The sequence below is a fragment of the Amblyomma mixtum genome, chromosome 7, assembly GCF_055824585.1.
Source record: "Amblyomma mixtum isolate Tamu chromosome 7, ASM5582458v1, whole genome shotgun sequence".
NCBI classification, from domain to species: Eukaryota; Metazoa; Arthropoda; class Arachnida; order Ixodida; family Ixodidae; genus Amblyomma; species Amblyomma mixtum.
In genome coordinates, this window is record NC_143018.1 from 24,583,452 (window position 1) to 24,602,339 (window position 18,888).

General features: G+C 43.9%; 2 protein-coding genes across 4 annotated transcripts in view; one reads left to right on the forward strand and one right to left on the reverse strand.

Annotated features, from left to right (window-relative positions):
• LOC149335337 (uncharacterized) overlaps positions 1–11,973 on the forward strand; it is a 40,078-nt gene extending 28,105 nt beyond the window's left edge. For 2 of the 3 annotated variants that reach the window (XR_016284053.1, XR_016284054.1), the window contains exons 2-4: positions 435–655; positions 9,392–9,538; positions 11,725–11,973. The gene's annotated coding sequence lies outside the window, so the exon portion shown is untranslated. The remainder of the gene's footprint in view (positions 1–434; positions 656–9,391; positions 9,539–11,724) is intronic. The other variant, XR_016284055.1, reaches the window with a different exon arrangement.
• Positions 11,974–14,998: 3,025 nt separating this feature from the next.
• Positions 14,999–16,659, reverse strand: LOC149335340 (sentrin-specific protease 1-like). The gene has a single exon (XM_089552024.1). The coding sequence runs from the start codon at positions 16,531–16,533 to the stop codon at positions 15,154–15,156; it is 1,380 nt and encodes a 459-aa protein (XP_089408150.1). The 5' UTR covers positions 16,534–16,659; the 3' UTR covers positions 14,999–15,153.
• Positions 16,660–18,888: the final 2,229 nt, after the last annotated feature.

The window sequence follows — 18,888 nt, forward strand, 5'->3', positions numbered from 1 at the left end:
GCGAGGCTAAAACTGAAAAAGGTCTATAGTGCAGACTATGAGGGTGCAGTGTTTGTCATCACGTGTCAGTGTTTGCACTGTGCTTTATGTAGCTTTATTCTTAGTGAAATGCGGGTGAATGGAGTATGATTCTTTAGTGGAAAATTTCTTGCTTAGGGATATATGGGACAACTCCCACCTCCTCCTTTAAATCTGCATGGCACATTGCCTTCAGTGAAGTACGTGTCTTGTGGTTTTCGTATGTGCTCATGGCCTTTCCTAATGGGGATGCTAATTTTCCATTGGCATGTTATGTTTTTCTTACTGCCAAAGACATATTTTTTCCTCTGGCAATTTTTTAAAGATAAGAGCAGTATTATGCTTATATTCGGGTTGCAGCAGTGGCGGCGGCAAGACAACAGGGCGTATCCTGAACGTTTCTTCGATCGTTTCAGAGCCGCTTCACCGTGGAAAATTCTTGCCCGCTAAAGCCGACACCAGGACGACCAACGTAAAGCCTGCTGCTGACCTGGCTATCCTGTTTGTCACGTGGCCCGGTTATCATCAAGGCAGCTACAAAAGGACCACCACCGATCATCGCCGTCACATTCGGGTTGCAGCAGTGGCGGCGGCAAGACAACAGGGCGTATCCTGAACGTTTCTTCGATCGTTTCAGGTTGGTTACAGCACCTTTGCGTTATGCACGCTTCTGTCCCTTATTGTCACCGCCACTGCTATGCTCCCACTTGTAGCTTAAATGCTGTAATTCCGTTCTGCTAGTGCATTGTATTAGTACTGTTTTGTGATGTCTTCAGATGACGAGATTGCCTGCGCATCATGCAGCCTCCAGATTGGTGATGAATTTATGACCTGCGCAGAGTGTTGTGAAAAATTTCACTTTGGAAAGTGCTGCGGTGTAAGTGCAAAATCTTTTAAGCAGATGAAGAAAGTGACGCAGAAAGCCCTAAAATGTGCAAGCTGCAAAGACACTGCGACAAGTAGTGATTTATCCAAACAGCCCAGTGATCTGACAGACCAGTTAACACAGATAAACAGAAAGCTGTCCCAAATACAGGTGCTGGAGTCTAAGCTCAACCAACTGCTCAGCTTACAGGACACTGTAAAGAGTATTGAGACATCGGTTCAGCATCTGTCTGATACATACGATAATCTGAACGTCAAGCTCGAAAAGCAGGATAAAGACATCAACGACTTGCGCCAACGGGTGGAAACACTTGAGCAGTCATCGGATACAGCAGAAATTCGCGCAATGAAACAAGAAATGAATGATTTAGAGCAGCGTATGCGTCAACACAACATTGAAATCCATGGACTGAAACCTTCCGACAACGAAAACCTGATGGATGAGCTTAATAAGATTGCTACCAAACTCGACCTGCCACAGCTATCCGACGATGACATTGAGGTACTGCATCGCTTGCCGCATAAAGAAGGGAAAATTCCGGCAGTCCTGGTCAGGTTTGCAACAAAAAACATGAGATCCAAATGGTTCGGAAAACGGAAAGACGTGAAAGACGCAGTATTGGGAATTTGGTTTCTGGAGAACCTTACCGCGACAAATCGGCGACTGCACTGGCTGACGAAAAACAAGGCGAAAGAACAGAGCTATCAGTTTGTTTGGGTGACCGAGGGCAAGATATTTGCGCGGAAGCAAACCGGCACACGCGCCTTAAGGATCTCAGCCGAAGATGACCTTGACAAGATAGCATAATCTTTTGATGGGACTTTTTTTGTTTATTTTTTTAATGATAAGATGGCTTATCATACTACCACTTCATTCAATAATTTAATGCGCGCAGACAACCACTTCAAAGCGCAATGTCTTTCGTTATTTCATTTAAATGCCAGGAGCTTAAGAAACAAACAAAATGATGTCGAGGCATATCTATCTGTGCTCCAGTACCCATTTGATCTTATGGCCTTTTCCGAAACATGGTTTGTTGATGATTCTGATGCCATCTGCTTTCAGAGTTATAGGCACATCTCTGTATATCGTGAAAACAAAAGAGGTGGGGGCGTTTCCATATATGTGCGAAACCAACACCGTTTTGATGTACTCTCAAACTACACGTATATCTGTGAAGACTTTGAATCGGTAGCAATCACGATGTACAATGTTGTTGTCATTGCCATTTACCGACCACCCCAAGGCGCTCCTCAAGCGTTGTTTAATTTTTTAGACTCTCTTTTTGAATTTGTAAATAATTCAAAAGGGCACGTGGTAATTGTGGGGGACTTTAATATTGACTTGCTTTCAAATTCACCAGCGAAGACCCAGTTATTAGAATGTATGCTAGCAAATGGTTGTGAGAATGTAATTGATGCGCCCACAAGAGTAACCCTAAGTTCTAGTACACTAATTGATCTATGTTTTAGTACCTTTTCAACGAATGCCACTAGATCTGGTGTTTTAAGCTCTGGCATTAGTGACCACTTACCAATATTTGCGGCTTTTCCAATACGACAGAGTGTTGTACATGAAACTGTTCATATACGGTTCATAAACACGCAGAAGGTTGAAGCCTTTATGTCTATGGTTGAGAAGGAGAAGTGGGAAGATATATACGATATTATGGATCCTTCTAAAGCCTACGATGTATTTATTACTAGACTGAAAAAATGCTATAATGATGCATTTCCTTATAAACCTCTGATTAAGCACAAAAAGGCTCGAAAAGAATGGGTGACTGGCGAACTTTACAAGCGTATTAAACACAAGGACAGATTATTTAACTTGTTTTTGCGTACACGTGATGCAGTACTACTACAGGAATTTAAACAAATCAGAAACAAACTGAGCAGTGACCTAAAGAAGGCGAGATCAGAATTCTATGCTCGTAAATTTGAAGCTTGCAAAAATGACTGCAGTAAAATATGGAAAACATATCGCGAACTAACCGCCAGCAACGCGACTGGCCTACCAGCTGAATTGATTCTTAATGGAAAGGCTTATAAAGGTGCAGCGCTTGCGGACGCATTTAATAACCACTTCTTAGACGCGGGGGCATCGACTTCCACTTTTCATGTTTCTTCACAACTCAGCTGTGAACGGTATATTAAGCAAACAATCAGCGACTCTTTATTCTTCCAACCCACGTCAGAGGATGAGATTATTTCTATTATTAATTCCTTAAACAACAGTTCGGCAGCTGGCGAAGATGAAATAAGAGTGACACCAATCAAAGCAGTTGCTGAATTTATAGCAGGACCTTTAACACACATCTGCAATCGTATGTTCGAGACTGGTTGTTTTCCAGAAAAAATGAAAATCGCTCGGGTTGCTGTAATTCACAAAAAAGGACCATATAATGATCTAAGTAATTATAGGCCTATTTCGGTTCTTCCGCTTTTTTCGAAAGTCGCAGAACGTGTTATATATGTCCGTTTGACTAGCTTTCTTTCGTCACTGCATGTAATTACGAACTGTCAATATGGGTTCCAAAAAGCCAAGTCGACTGAATCCGCATTACTACGAGTTAAAAATAGAATTCTTAGCAATATAGAGAGCAAGCTTTTTACTGTAGGAATTTTTTTAGACTTTCGAAAAGCATTTGATTCTATTAAACACAACATTTTATTACGAAAACTTGAGTTATATGGAATAAGAGGTATTGCACACCAACTAATGCATAGTTATCTACAGTCGAGACTGCAGTATACATCAGTGCACGGTGTTTCATCCGCAATGAGTGTTATAAAATATGGAGTTCCACAGGGATCTATACTAGGGCCTTTACTTTTCATTATTTACATTAATGATATAGTAAACATTCCTTTAACCAATGATATAATTTTATATGCCGATGATACTAACGTTTTCTTTCATGGTGAAAATCTTAAACAACTTGAAATTATTTCTAATACTTGGCTACTGGAACTTAGCGCATGGCTTTTCCTAAATGAACTTGAGTTAAATACAAATAAAACGAAGTTTATGTTGTTTTGTGCAAAAAATAAGCCCATATCCCATGTTATGCGACTGTCGTTTCGAACTTCTGAGATTGAACAGGTTGAAAATCTTTCGTTTTTAGGAGTTACTTTTGACAGGAAGCTTAGTTGGTCATATCATGTTAATAATGTCCGCATCAAGGTTGCAAAATCAGTTGGCATTCTATACAGGCTTCGTAATCTGTTGCCCGTTTGGCTCAAGAAGAGACTGTATTTTTCTCTTGTTCAATCTCATATAAATTATTGTCTGTTGGTATGGGGAACTACCACAAAAACTGATCGCGAAAGACTATGTGTGCTCATTCGGAAAGCTGCACGTTTATTTCAGCCAGCAAATGGACAAGCTAGTGCTTCTGAGCTTATGATCCGCCACAATCTACCGTCTTTCATGTATTCATATCACCTGAAACTGAGTCTGTATATATATAAAGAGATGACAACAAATTCTGCGTCGTTTTGTAGTCAGTACCTTGATAGAGATACCGGTTATTCATTGCGCCATACTACCTTACTGACAGAAAGGCCAAGAACAAATTATGGTACTCAAACTATCGAACATCAAATTTCAAAGTTATGCAATTCCTATCCAGATATAATAGCTACTGCAAAAAATGTTACATCTGTACATCAGTTTAGGCAAAGAGCACGTGCCTTATTGTGTCATTGATGTTCTGGTTTGTCTTTGTTTTGTTTTTGTTAAATATTCCTATGTTTCTTCATGTCGCTATTAAGCAAAGTGCCATTTATTTCTCGCAGCTTGTGCATATGTATATTGCATGTAGAATTATATAATCATCTGATCTGATCGTGATTAGGATGTATGATTATGGCGATATGCTATGTACTACTGCCTCTGCTGCGCCCGGCGAGGCCAAGACCTAGTCAGGAGACCAATAGTCTCCTTTTGTCTTGCCTCGTGGGCAATACTTGTATTGCCTAAAAAAATGAATAAATAAATAAATAAATAAATATATAACTACTGCAGTTTTCTGAATGTTTTTGTGCATGTATGTGGAATATAAGAATAACTTACTTCGAGATCATTTAGAGAAGCCTTTTTTCCAACAGTGGCATAATAGCTTTTTTTCGAAAAGTGTATTTGGCTGATAATAATTATGGTAAATGTAGGGAATCAGTGATCCATCTTTTGCACTTCACCTACTTGTGTGTGGTACTGAAATTGGAATAACTGGTAATGTTTCCTTTACGCTGTTTCAAATAAGCTGGTCTTTGGAAATCAAACTAGCTCATGAGCACAAATTTGTAACCATGAAGCAAAAAAAAAAATTTCAGCTGAGAATACACAGCCAGTACCGAAAAGGCAATCTTTTTCATGAATAATTTTTCTCATGTCGCAAGTGAATGGGTAATGAATTGCAGTAAATTCCTTTTTACAATGCTCAAACCCATTGTGCTTTATAAGGCATAATCGGTTTGAACATTGTTAAGGTTATATGTCACATTGTGATTAATATGGTTGTTGTTGCTTTTTATTCTTCCTGCAAAACTAATTCTTTGGGAAAAGAACTGCCTTTAAGCAGCTACTGAAAGAAATGCAACATGCTATCTAGCTTTCTGTCTGTGCTAGTATGATAAAAACTTCATAAATTGTTCTCGAATGTACTCTGACAGGCCAGAATTCTGCTTGTGTGGGCCACACCAGGAGGCCACACTTGAAGTTCTTTCTGCCCACTTTAGTTTGCTTGAAGTTAGTGGACACAGCACAGCGGCTTCTTTTTTTCTTCCGGCGTCTCTCATAGCCTTAGTCGCTTTGGGACGTTAAACCCCATAAACCAAACCAAACCAAACCAAACCAAACCAAACCAAACCATCTTTTTTTCTTCCATTGTGGTAGCTAACATCAATGGGCACTCAAGCGAAATTTCAAGTCCTCTGCAGCAGCTGTGAACACCAATACAAAGAGATATGGTTTCCTAAGCATTGTTCTAACGCCAGTTTCTAACAGTTTCTAAGCAGTTTCTAACAAGTTTCTAAGCAGTGTTCTAACGCCATAGGTGCACATGGTAGTTGCAGGTTGCCTTTAGGGAAGATTTCACAAACAAGAGATGAAACCCATTGCATTTGTGTACATTGGAGAGGTAGAGCTTCATGAAGTAAGATTTCTTATGGCATAGTTCTCAGGTGTTCAAACCTTTCATAATACTCATCTGCTGTACTGAGATGTTCCTTGCTTTATATCTCTTTTCTGTTTTTTTTTGCACTTTTTTTCATCCTTTGTGGAGTGTCTATAGTTAGCTAGCTGTTGCTCTTTTCATATCAGTAATGGCATTGCCCTCCTTATCTCTTAAGATGTAGATATGATTTTTCCACAGTCTAATTTGCTCTCAACTATTTTTAGGCTGCATTCTCTCCTTAAAGGTGCATTGAAGAGGAATCTGAACTTGTCTTTTTGCCGCGGGAACTCCATCTACACGTTCCTAGCATTCTTAGAGACTGCGACTTATTGCCCTGTATGGCCGATTTCCCAAATTAAATCGAATTAACGGCCGGCTCCCGCCCTTTTTTTTTAATTCTGCCTCCTACGGTGGGCGGAGTCGACCAACGCGTGGAGTGCCTTTCACCCAGTCCCGTGGCGGCTAGCCGCTCTGCCATCGGCGGAGTAATACGTAGTAGTCCGTAGCAGCAAATAGTCCGCGCGTATTTTTATTTCTGCGGGGTTATTTTGCGGCTATATTATCTGCGAATGAAACTATTTATTCATGGAAACCTAAAAAACAAAATAAAGCAAAAGCAAAGCCTCCACGGAGCTGGCTGAAAGGAACTTCACGCGTTGGTCGACTCCGCCCATCGTACGAGGCAGAATTCAAAAAAAAGGGCGGGAGCCGGACGTTAATTCGATTTAATTAGGGAAATCGGCCATTCAGGGCAATAAGTTGCAGTTTCTAAGAATGCTTGGAACGTGTAGATCGAGTTCCCGCGGCAAAAAGACAAGTTCAGAATCCTCTTCAGTGCACCTTTAAAGCCCGTTCAGAAGCTTTTTCTGCCACTGATCTTGTGCTCTTTTATTACCCTTAATAGCTTTGCCAGTTTCATCTGTAGATTTAAAGGCTTTGATGCTTTGCACTTCTTAATCAAGTCTTTCGTCAGTTGAGAGAGCTTACCGGAATCATGCCTAGCTACCTTACCTCCTGCTTTTGCGCACAGTCTTTATGATATTTGTGAGATTATCATCCATTTCAATACTAGATGACTGATCGAATGATAAGTCAAGGTTTCGTAAATGATACTCGACAATACACCATATTCACACTATCAATCAGGCGATAGAAAAATGTGCAGAATATAATGAACCTCTTCATATAGTCTTCACAGATGATAACAAGGCATTTGACTCAGTCGGAACCTCAGAAGTCATGCAGGCAGGTGGAACCAGGGTGTAGAGGAACCTTATGTAAAAATACTGAAAGATATCTATTACAGCTCTACAGCTACCATAGTCGTTCATAAAGTCCACAATAAAATTTCAGTAAGGATGGTTGTCATGCAGGAAGACATGATCTTGTCGTTGCTATTGATCACCAGTTAACACGAGGTATTCAGAGGCCTTGATTGGGAACGGTTGAAGATAAGAGTTAATGGAGAATAAGGATGGTTGTCATGCAGGGAGACATGATCTTGTCGTTGCTATTGATCACCAGTTAACACGAGGTATTCAGAGGCCTTGATTGGGAACAGTTGGGGATAAGAGTTAATGGAGAATACCTAAGTAATTTGTGATCGCTGATGACATTGCCTTGCTAAGTCCCTCAGGAGATGAGCTGCAACGCATGATCAATGAGTTAGACAGGCAGAGCAGAACGGTAGGTCTTAAAATTAACATGCAGAAAACCCAAGTAATGTTCAACAGTCTCGCAAGGAGCTGTTGAACATTACTTGGGACTCCACCTCAACCGCACTGTGAAGGAAGGGAATGAAAGCAGGAAGCAAAAGATGGAGGGCTTGAGAATACATTTCTACCACCTGGAGATTTTTAGCATGCACTGACATAGCGGAGCACATGGCACCTTTGTCTTTTGTCTCCATCAAACAGGGTCGGGATTGCACTCAAGTCGCCTGACTCAGTAGCCGAGTGCCCTACCTGGTGAACATGCAATGCTTACAACTAGGTTTATTTGAAGCCGTTTTCGGTGAAATGCTGACCTGCACAGTTCCAGGCAGCATCAACTTGGATCACCAAAGGGAGAACAAAAGAAGCAAAGTAAACCAGACTTCCAATCAGAAGAATAAGGTCACTAGTTTAGATTTTTATTTTAATACTAAGAGATACATGGGTGTATTTTGTGCATGTGAGCTATATAGAAGGCATACGTTATGTACATAATAGAGCTCAACATTCATCATCATCATCAGCCTGACTACGCCCACTGCAGGGCAAAGGCCTCTCCCATGTCTCTCCAATTAACCCTGTCCTGCGCCAGCCGCAGCCACCATATTCCCGCAAATTTCTTAATCTCATCCGCCCACCTAATTTTCTGCCGCCCCCTGCTACATTTGCCTTCTCTTGGAATCCACTCCGTTACCCTTAAGGACCAGCGGTTATCTTGCCTTCGCATGCCCTGCCCCAAGCCCACTTCTTCCTCTTGATTTCAACTAGAATATCATTAATGCGCGTTTGTTCTCTCACCCACTCCGCCCGCTTCAAATCTCTTAACGTTACACATATCATTTTTCTTTCCATAGCTCGCTGCGTTGTCCTTAACTTAAGCTGAACCCTCTTTGTTAGCCTCCACGTTTCTGCCCCATAGGTGAGTACCGGTAAGATACACCTGTTGTATACTTTTCTCTTTAGGGATATTGGTAAACTGCCATTCATGATCTGAGATAACCTGCCATATGCGCTCACAATTCTATCACAGTTCTATAATAACAACCTGGAGACAGTAAAAAAAATCATCCAATATACACCTCCTGATATGATGTGCACAGTATGTGCCAGATTGGCTTAGAATTGGCCAAAGCGAAGCTTAGTACATCTTCAAGAATGACCTGAGGCACTCAGTTAGCTCATTCTATCACACACTTCTTTTCACAGCGCATGTTGCAGTCCTTGCTGAGTGGTGGTGCATTGCATCGTATTGCACCACTTATGCCCTGTTGGTTAGGCTGTAAAATTCTTGTCTATGGTCTCTAATGTCAACTTCAGAACTGCCTTTTAAATAACTCATGCTGTGCCATATCTGAATCTGCTCTTGTTCCATTGCTTTTTGAGCATTTACCATCCACTTGGTACATGGTAGTGCTGCATTTTTGTGAGCTATGGTGACATGGCTTTCTATGTGAGAAGGTTCAGAATGCCTCATGCTTTAACTGGCATGCGAAAAATATTATTCTGAGCACCAGCTTTCTTCATCAGAGCACATCTAATCATAGCTCAGTTTTTGATTGAACATGCTCTTGATGGTAAAGAGATCTTTCCATGCAGGAGCATCATTGATTGTGATACTGGACGGAAAAAGCTGCTTTGAAGGGCTCAGCTTTTTGGCTACCATGGAGGTCATGTATGCTGCATACTTCTGATTGAAAACGAGATGCAGGGTGGAGGTGAAGCCACATTGGAGCTCATGCAGAGGTAATTACTAAAATTTTTCACTTGTGAATTAACAATGCAGACAACTTGTTTTTACCACATATATTGTTTCATGTCTATTGCAGTAGCCTTATATGCTAATTAGTATTGGAGTAAGACCTAAACGAATCACGCCAGTTTAGTTCTAACTGCCTCTAAGCTGCACTTGCCTGGCATCTCAAGCTGTGCAAATAAATTATCACTTTTAAATAAATTTAAAACAGCCACTCACTTATGTCAGTAACACTGCATTACACTTTCAAGCATTATGCTCTCAGATTGGTTTGGTGTACCAACTGTGCATATTCACCCAACACAACTGCCTGCAGAAAATTGCTGTCACCTGTGATCCACGATCAACATCTGACGTAGTGAATCTTATTCGCTCCAACTGACATCAGGTTGTCCCGTGTGATGGGCTGACCTTTGCGCGTCTCATTACCTGAATTCCTCTCTGTAGAGTGACACTAGGTTTCATCACACCTTCTGGATGGCGTGCATTCAGTTCGCATGTTTTGTTTCACCACTTCCGCACGAGCACTTGAATCTTATTTATCATTAGATAAACTCATTAGATATACTGTTTTTTTTTCCTTGTTAGGCCTTCAAGATGTCTTCAATGTCTTATAATTTAGTGCTCGTGAAATTCCATGAGGAAAAGAACTAAATACACAATGTCACTCGCATACACCATAAAAACTGCTCAGAATCGCCAGGAGGAGATAGGATTAGTGAAAGGAATTAGTCATTAGACTTCCTGCTGAGCTAGTTCGTTGTGTATTGTCTTAACTAACAAGGAAATGTTTACGAGGAAGGGACACAGTACAACGTTCTATTCACAACTGATTCTGTGTTGAAAAACACAGTTTATATTGGCAGTCACAACACTGTTACCCGCAGTAAACGTCAGCAATGTGTTAAAGGCCATAAAAGTGGTCACAAGAGGTAAAGAAAAGAACCTGTTCTGACTCGCTGAGAAGCTAAAAGCGCTAGAAGCAAAGAATAATTTTTAAAGGTAATGAAAAGTAAAATGACACGTAATGTATAGAACCATAGGGCATATTTCATGGGATGAGAGCCTGAAAGTAGGGCTGTGAAATATATATGTAATTAAAAGGCCCGATATAAAACCTGAAACTGGTTAAAGGCTTCAGAGGTGACTGTATGGAATTAACTGTTCAGAGGTGTGCTGGCAGCCATCCACCCACATGTAATCGCCATTTGCAAAAACGTTCCAAAAATCAACCTGCTCTTATGCAGCAAGATCAGTGCATCGCTGACGCAGTCGATACCCTTTTTTTCTAATGAATAGTTCCTCTTTAAGTTTGTGCGCAATATGGTCACGGGTTCTAGGACAGCAGTTTCTTCAAGATAGGACGTACACTGGTGGTCTTTGCAATCCCTACATTGGAAGATTTAGCTAATAGTTGAACCACATTACACAGGCAAGAAATGAGTTCATATAAGACAGACAGGGTTTTTGTTTTCACAAAAGCACATCCCCTTCAGTATCTGAGGGCTTACTGTAGTAAAAATTACAACTGACTGATGCTGAGTGTACTTTTCATAGCACAGTTGTGACGAGAGCAGTAATATGGTGGTGTTAACTGTTTAATGTTGCTTTCCCTTTTGCAATTTTGCTAGCTGTTAGACTTTGGGGAAGTGGTTCATGTAATTATGGAGGACTAGTCAAACCCAGCTAGGTGGCAAGTGATGAATAAAAATTATTTTCATATTGTAATGGTTCCTCAGTCAACCGTATGGCATAAGTTGCTGTTTGATGTGCTATAAATGCAAGCCGAGTCCTGTGAGCTAGTGTTTATGTGGCTATGACTTAGTTTACAACATTTTGCTCGAGCTTGCAAGCATTTTTGTGATGCTGCAATGACAGAATTGGGGCTTATGTGGCGCGCAGATTTCTGGTGATAAATTGGCCATGTGAAACATTCCAACATCACAATGCAGCGAGTTATTGCAGTGTACGGAGCAGCTTACATCTGGCTGGCTATGGGAGACGCGGTAGCTTTCACACCACCACAATGAGTGTTGCTGTGCATGCTAAGGCTTTGAGGCACTTTGTTTTACGTGAAAATTTGGTGTAACCATCATGTAAATGATGTGAATATTAGCTCTTATTACAACAGAGGAATGATGTAGCATCTAAATATATCACTTTTCTTTTCATGCAGCTGGTGGGCATCAACCTGGAGGGAACGAGCATTTGTCCGTGAACATCCTGTCAGTGGACCCAAAAGTGTGCAACGCACTTCACCATTTTAAGGAGTTCAAGATAAAGCATCAAGAATGCGCAGCTGAGATTTAGTTTCATTTTATACAGCAACTTATACAAATATATTTGCTTTTATACCTTTAATTCTCTTGATATCTTGCATAATCTTGTATCATTTTTGTCTTCCTAATTAAAGTTTTTGACACGATTTCATTTTAATGAAATAATTATTAGATATAGCCTTGCAAACCACTAAACATCTACAAGCTACTAGCTTACTTTCAGTGTGTCATCTTGATACAGTGGGCATAGTCAGGTTAATGATGATGATGATACATTAAAGGATTAGAATTAGTCTTTTCTATATTTCGTCAGATACCTACGTTTCCTTCTTTACCACTTTGTGTATGTAGTTCAGACAACGAACGAAGTATATTGCACAGAAGACACCTTTGGTTTTTGTGGACATTCTATGCAAAAGGAAGTTGTTTTATTCAGTGCAAGCTATATGTAAGAAGCTACGAGAGCTATGTGATAATATCTACAACTGGATAATCTGGCCATAAGAACATCGTGCTTGGTGAGACACAAGTGTCATCCTGTAATTTGTCTTTGATTTTACTGCACTGCCTCAGATGGTTATTAGCATGTAATAGTAATAGGAATAGTATCACTGCTAGCTGGCCGTGTGCTACATATGCTGTCAGTATAATGCTAGCATGATTGCCAGATCTTTTAAACTTTAATGACTTTTACCACGCTTGACCCTGTGGATACTTAATACCCAATATGTAACACATGCCTTGGCAACCTAGCCTCAAAAACAGGATCTGTGTGCGCACAAATTTTGTGGCTTTTGCAGCTTTGTACAGAGACCTGTTCATTCTTGCATTCAAGTGCAAGTTACAAGGTACTAAAACAACACATTTACCACTGAGAGTATGTTTTGTACCTGAACGAAGAACACAGCCTCCTTCCAATTGGATGATATGAGTGTGTAATATAAAGCAAAACTGGATTCATTTTGTGCTGTGTGTTGTAGCTAATTTTAACCAAACTTTTAAAATATACTGAAGTGTCCTATCCCCAATGAAACCAACTAAGGGCTGTCGAGAGTTGCGTGGCCTATTCTGGAGTATTTTGTCTTTTTCATAAGTTTTGTTGTTGGTAAAGACAAATTAGCTAAATTTTTAAATAATGGATTCAAGAAAAAAGTGTCAGTTTTGATGTTGTAGATCATCTTGAAAAACAGCTTGCTGAAAAAGTTACACCCGGAAGACGTTGTACCTGGGTTCGAACCTGGCTGCAGCGGCCGTGTTTCGATGGAAGCGAAAAGCAGAAGCCACTTTGTGCTTTTCAATTTCAGTGCATGTTGAATATCCCCAGGTGGACGAAATTATTCCGGAGCCCTCCACTAGGGTGCCTCTTTCTCTCTTCTTTCACTCCTGCCTTCCTCCCTTCCCTCACAGCGATTGAGGTGTCCACCCAGAAGTGAGGCAGTTACTGCGCCTTTCATTTACTGATAACCTATCTTTCTTTTTTTCTCAGTGGTAAGCAAGTTCCGCTACTGAGCAAGAGAACAGTGGTTAAATCCGGCGGCGGAGGCCGTGTTTCACCCGTGTGCTGCTCTAGGTCAGTGCATGTTAAAGATCCTTAGGTGAAAATTAGTTTTTAGCAAAGGAAATGACAAAGTAACTGTCTCACTTCTCGGTGGACGCCTCAACCGCACCGTGAGGGAAGGGAGAAAGCTGGGAGTGAAAGAAGGAAGAGAGAAAGAGGTGCAGTAGTGTAGGGATCCTGAATAATTTTGGCCACCTGGGATCTTTAACGTGCACTGCCATGGCACAACACATCGGTGCCTTTGCGTTTCGCCTCCATCGAAACGCAGCTTCTGCGGGCGGGTTCGAGACCTGGTACTCTGGGTCAGCAGCCAAGCGCCCTATCCGCTGAGCCACCGTGGTGAGCACTGCAAAGCGAGACAGCTGTCTCACCTCTTGGTGCACACCTCAGAAATGACAGCAGTCTCACTTCACAGTAATTAGTGGTTTTAAGGCACGAGCCTTACAGCCCTATTAGATGAAATTCCATCGGTGACCGTCATTGTTGAGGCTGAGAGATGGTCCCAAAAACAGGGCATTGCGACAGCTGTCTAGCCAATGAAGCGGCGACAACATGCACAATAGATACCAGACGCAGCCACCCCCCCCATCTCCTAGGACGCGCCATTTGCTCGTATGGCATAATTGGTGGACTGCCATGTGATGCTAGTTTTCCCATTTTGTGTCAGAATTGCGATGCAACTGGTCGTCGAACAGCATTCTGGGCAATATAAGATTTCTTGTTGTACATAGCGTACATCTGCTAGTCAAGTCTGAGGCTAGCTTGTGACAAGGGTTGCAACCGCCTACATATTAGCTCACGATGTACAGGGTGGTTTATTCTTAGTTTGAACATGCGAGTTTATGGCCGCACACTCGAACACCTGTGAATTCGGCACGATCGTGCATCAAAGCAAAGTGGTGCAGGCACAGAAGGGTCTAGAGGTGGCGCTTCGCTTCACCATCTCTTTGCTTTGATTCCTTGCCTGGACAGACGCATGGACTTGCTGAAGAGTGCGGCCACAATTTCCCATGTTCACACTAAGAATGGATCACCCTATTTCTCCAATTGTATGCCTTCCCTGACATGTGTATCAACTGTGACGCAACCGTTCATCATACAGGAATCCGGGTGGTGTCATATGATTTCTCGTTGCAATCGAGTAGGAGGCTAGCTCGTGATAGGGATTCCGATGATGTATAAACTGACGAGACATTCATGCTTTGCGCCTTCACAGCATGTAAGCTATCTTAAGTGCCCTCCGCATTTTTTGAGGAAAGGAAACTGCATAGTAACTCTTATTTCTTAGTGGAAACCTTAACCGCACCATGAGGGAACGGAGGAAGGTGGGAGTGAAAGAAGCAAGTGCCTTAGTGGAGGGCTCCGGAATAATTTCGACCTCCAGGGGATTTTTAACATGCACTGATACTGCACAGCACACAAGTTCCATTTGCATTTCGCCTCCATCGCAGCTTTGATCGTTGAGGCATTCACCGAGAAGTGAAACAGCTATTGCACCTTTCCTTCACAGTCAGGTGTCCTTTAGTACCAGCATGACAAACTACACTGAGATGTTTACATGCGTGACACTGCCCAATTATCCAGGCATCTATTTCAACCACGGTTACAATATCAACACTTGTAAATCACCACCTTGTAGCACACATTTAATGAAAAACGGAATGCAGTAGAACCTGATTCTACCAGCAATGTCAAAAAAAAAATTAGTCACCGTTCAACCTTGTGCAATCGCAGCAAAAAGAAAAAAGCTGGACCCCCAACGAGTTCTTCAGAGAAGTTCTTTGTGCACAATTTCATACGCAACGCGCTTGCGGAAGTATGGCATGTGCTGCGGTCCAAAGGAGGTTTTTGCGTCCCGAGAGATGCACTCAGCATACTGACAGGTGAACATGCCGCAGTCGTTGAAATTGTCCTGAAGCGGAAGATCTTCCATCACGACCAGCTTCCAACAATCCCAGTCAATGCCTCTACTGCGCTTATGTAGACTTTCCTCCTCGAGGTAGCTCTTGAGCAGATCGATGCAGCTGGAATCCACTTTCGCGGCACCAAGGCTGTCGTAGATGGCAATACAAGGCTGCCTAAAATCTATGACTGCCAAGAACCAATGCATCTCCATGTGTATCGGGATTAGCACCATATCATAACTAAACAAGTCAATCCTGCGTGTCCACCGCTTCAAACCAGCGTGGCCGCTCCGACACAGCTTGGTGAAAAAGAATGTATTGAACACGTAGATGCGAGGGTATCCGTCTTTCAAGGAGCGTTCCATTAGCATGTTCATGTAAAAATTTATGATTGTGTCATTGAGCCATTGTTTCTCGTTGAGCGTGGACAAGTCTGCACGTCTGATGTCAAGGTGGAAGCCTTTCGCCAGCACTTCTTCCGGCGGGTACGGCGCCAACACCGCATTCACCTCTGCTTCCATTTCCGGCGAGAGCTCTAGAGGTATGAAATTCACAGGAACGCTGTTTAGCGTCTCCAGCTGCTCGTGCTTCTCGGCGCAAGCGTACACGACGTTCATGACTTCATTTTTGAGGTAAACGTACCAATCAGCAGAATCCACGGAGAGCGAGTCTGGAGTTCCCACCTGTTTTCCGCACTTCGCTGAAGGGTACGCTATGTCTTTGTCTTTGCAGGGAGGCAGACGGTCCCACGGCTGAGCTGTGAGGGGCTTCATGTCATCCTTGCACAAAAGGGTCTGGGTGATCGAAGGTTGTCGGCCGCCGAGGCTCGGAGTTACCTCGTCGAGTTGAAATGCGCTTGCGGCGCTGTCTCCCAGCATAAACTTGAAGCAAAGAAGCTCCTCGATGGGCGCCATCGCTGACTTGGTCATCAATGCTTTCGCATTCCGTGGAATACAGCGCGGAGCGAAGCCCCGAAACACGTTTCTTACAGAGCCGCTTAAGTTCCCACCGGTTGCACGTCGACGACGACCTTTGTAGAAGGGTTCCGTGCGGTTACGAACTGTCACGCTAGACACCCACAATGCCCAGTCCGACCGCATGGTCTGGATGCACTTCGGATGCCGGCGAGTGGGAGCACAACTGGCAGCCTCGTTCGCGCTCGAGCACCGAGTGAGCTCGCGCCAATCTGCCATCTCATGCGATGTGTCCAGACCTTCGTCCACTGCGTCCAAAAGCGGCACCATAGTGAAAAGGTGACCGCATCACTGGCGATAAACCACAGGAAATGTGAAAACTGTGCTACAGATAATATCGTTCAACAGAATAAGTCAAATTTAGACGCCACAGGCTACCACATAAAAAAGCACGTGAGATGGAAGGCGGCGGTGACGATGACGATGCGATGATGAAATCGAATGGTAAATCCACTGATCTCCACTAGGTGGCTGGATGCCGCATTCCCGCTTTCCGAGACGAGCGCGAGTGAAGCCACCGGAAGTTGGACCGCTTGTCCCGGAAGTCGGGTGTCTGCTGTGTATTTCAATGCAAAAAGTCGCGTCTTTAGCCCTTTCGTTCTAAGTTTTTTGCGTTGTTCTCGTGTAATGTCTGCTGTTATATGAAAGGAACAAGCAAGCTGAACGCGAGAAATGTGAGCATTGTGTGCAGAGCCCTGTAATTCTAGAGAAACCGAAGAAAACAGGCATGCAGGTCTCACCCTTCCTCGGCAAAGGGGTACGTGCATTGAACACTATGTTCTTGCCTGGTTCCTGTCTTCCGAGCGTCAAGGAGAAGTTGTGGAATGATGATGAGGCTAGGGGTGGTATTCTCCCGGTGTCGCCTTTTGCGACATGTCGCATTCGCTCTTCGCTGATTGGCTCGAGCCGCGGGGACGGCGGCGTGACGACACGGACCCGCCTTCCTGCTACGTCATCGTGACGTCGCCCCAATTTACTACGCTTAGTCGAACAACGGAATGCGCTGAAGCGATTCGCGCGGGCGACGGGCTACCGTTAGCGTACGAACGCAATCGGCAGTTGCGGCTTTTGCGCCCTTGGCGTGAAAACATGGAGGTAAAAAAACTAGGAGGGAGTGCGCTCAGCCTCTGCAAGCCATCCTCCTCTGACGCCGCTGCCGAGGGCCCTTTTGCGCACTGACTCATGGGAAATAGGCCCTCCTCCACAGTTACCAGACTGCCAGCCAGCGGTGCTTTTTAGTGAACATCCGTGCTCCGAAGTAGCGCAGCGCAGCGCTTTAGCGGAATGCGTACCGAGCTCGAGGTTGTCTGAAGGCTCCGCGTCTCTGTTGATTACACTCTTGAGTTTTTGGGTGCACTGTAGAAAACTGCGGGTAAACTTTTCATCAAAGGGTGCGGCCGCGACCTCGTCACTGTTCAACTGTGGTTCATAAAGAGAATGGAGAGGAATTCCTTTCGTCGTTATACACACATACGGAGCGTTTATTTCAGCGCATGCTATGAGCGGAGAACTCGAGAGTAGGCGAAGAAACGAGCCTCTAAAAAAGGGCGCAGCGGCTTCCAGAGCGCTCACGGCGGACGGACGTGTTGAACGAGCGCTCCGGCGCGCTGCGCAAGATTCTATTTCTCGGGCAGGCGGACTTCGGCCCGCCCATGGGCCCTCCGTTCTCCGCTATTCTCAAGGCACAAGTCGTGCCGAATACGCGCGCGCACATAGGCGGTTCCGACGTGAAATTCAGCAGTGAAGTATTTCTCTCTCTCTCGCTGTCGAGAGAGAGTGCCGGCGGCTTTACGTCTGCCCCTGCGCGGGGTCTCCCGGCAACTGCGCACAATCACTTACAAAAAGAAGTAAACTGTATGTATACATAGCCGCGCGCTCGTAGCGTCCTGTCTCGGACTAATCGCGCGCGCGGCATACTGCACTAGCGGCCGGGGTGGGGCGCCCGGCCGCGTCGGAGGTAGCACCCACGGAGCGTTCGTGTCACGCGTGCACTACCTGGCGAAGAGCGAGCGGGAAGTCAAGCCCGCCTGTTCGATAAGAGGCTCACCACTGTTCTGTCACGGGTATAGAGGCTAGAATATCACGGGTGCGCGCAGTGCCGCGCGGCCACAGGAGCGCTTCGAGACTGTCCGGGATGATTCCCAGCGCCCTGCAGGCCGCGAGAATCTCGCGACGCGGCACTGCAGAAGCGGCACAGCGAAGGAGCATGTGCTCCAAGTGTCTCCACTGCGCCGCAGTCAGCGCACGCGTCGCTCGGGGATGGTGGCCGCTGCGGCGAGCGAGCAGTTTGCGCTCACCACGGAGCGAACGCAAGCAGACATAGAGTTTCTTACTATTACCTAGAGGGAAAGCTGGCAAGCCGTCTATGGGAGTTTGCATGGAGACCCCACGTGACCACCTCAGCCACCATGGGCGCTCAAAGCATCATGGGGCGGTGAGCTACTTGTTGCGGAACTGCAACTTTTGGCCAAAAAAATAATAAAAAAATAAAACTGTTTGATAACTACAAACGTCCTAACATTCAATATCTTGTCTAATGATTACAACAAACGAGCAGAAAAGCATTTAAGTGCAAAGTTTGCCTAAAATAAGACATGACTAGCTTTCCTATTGGCCAAGTGATGA

What these genes read in the sequence shown, in the direction of transcription:
- LOC149335340 (XM_089552024.1), bottom strand. Translation starts at nt 16,533, where the DNA reads ATGGTGCCGCTTTTGGACGCAGTGGACGAAGGTCTGGACACATCGCAT.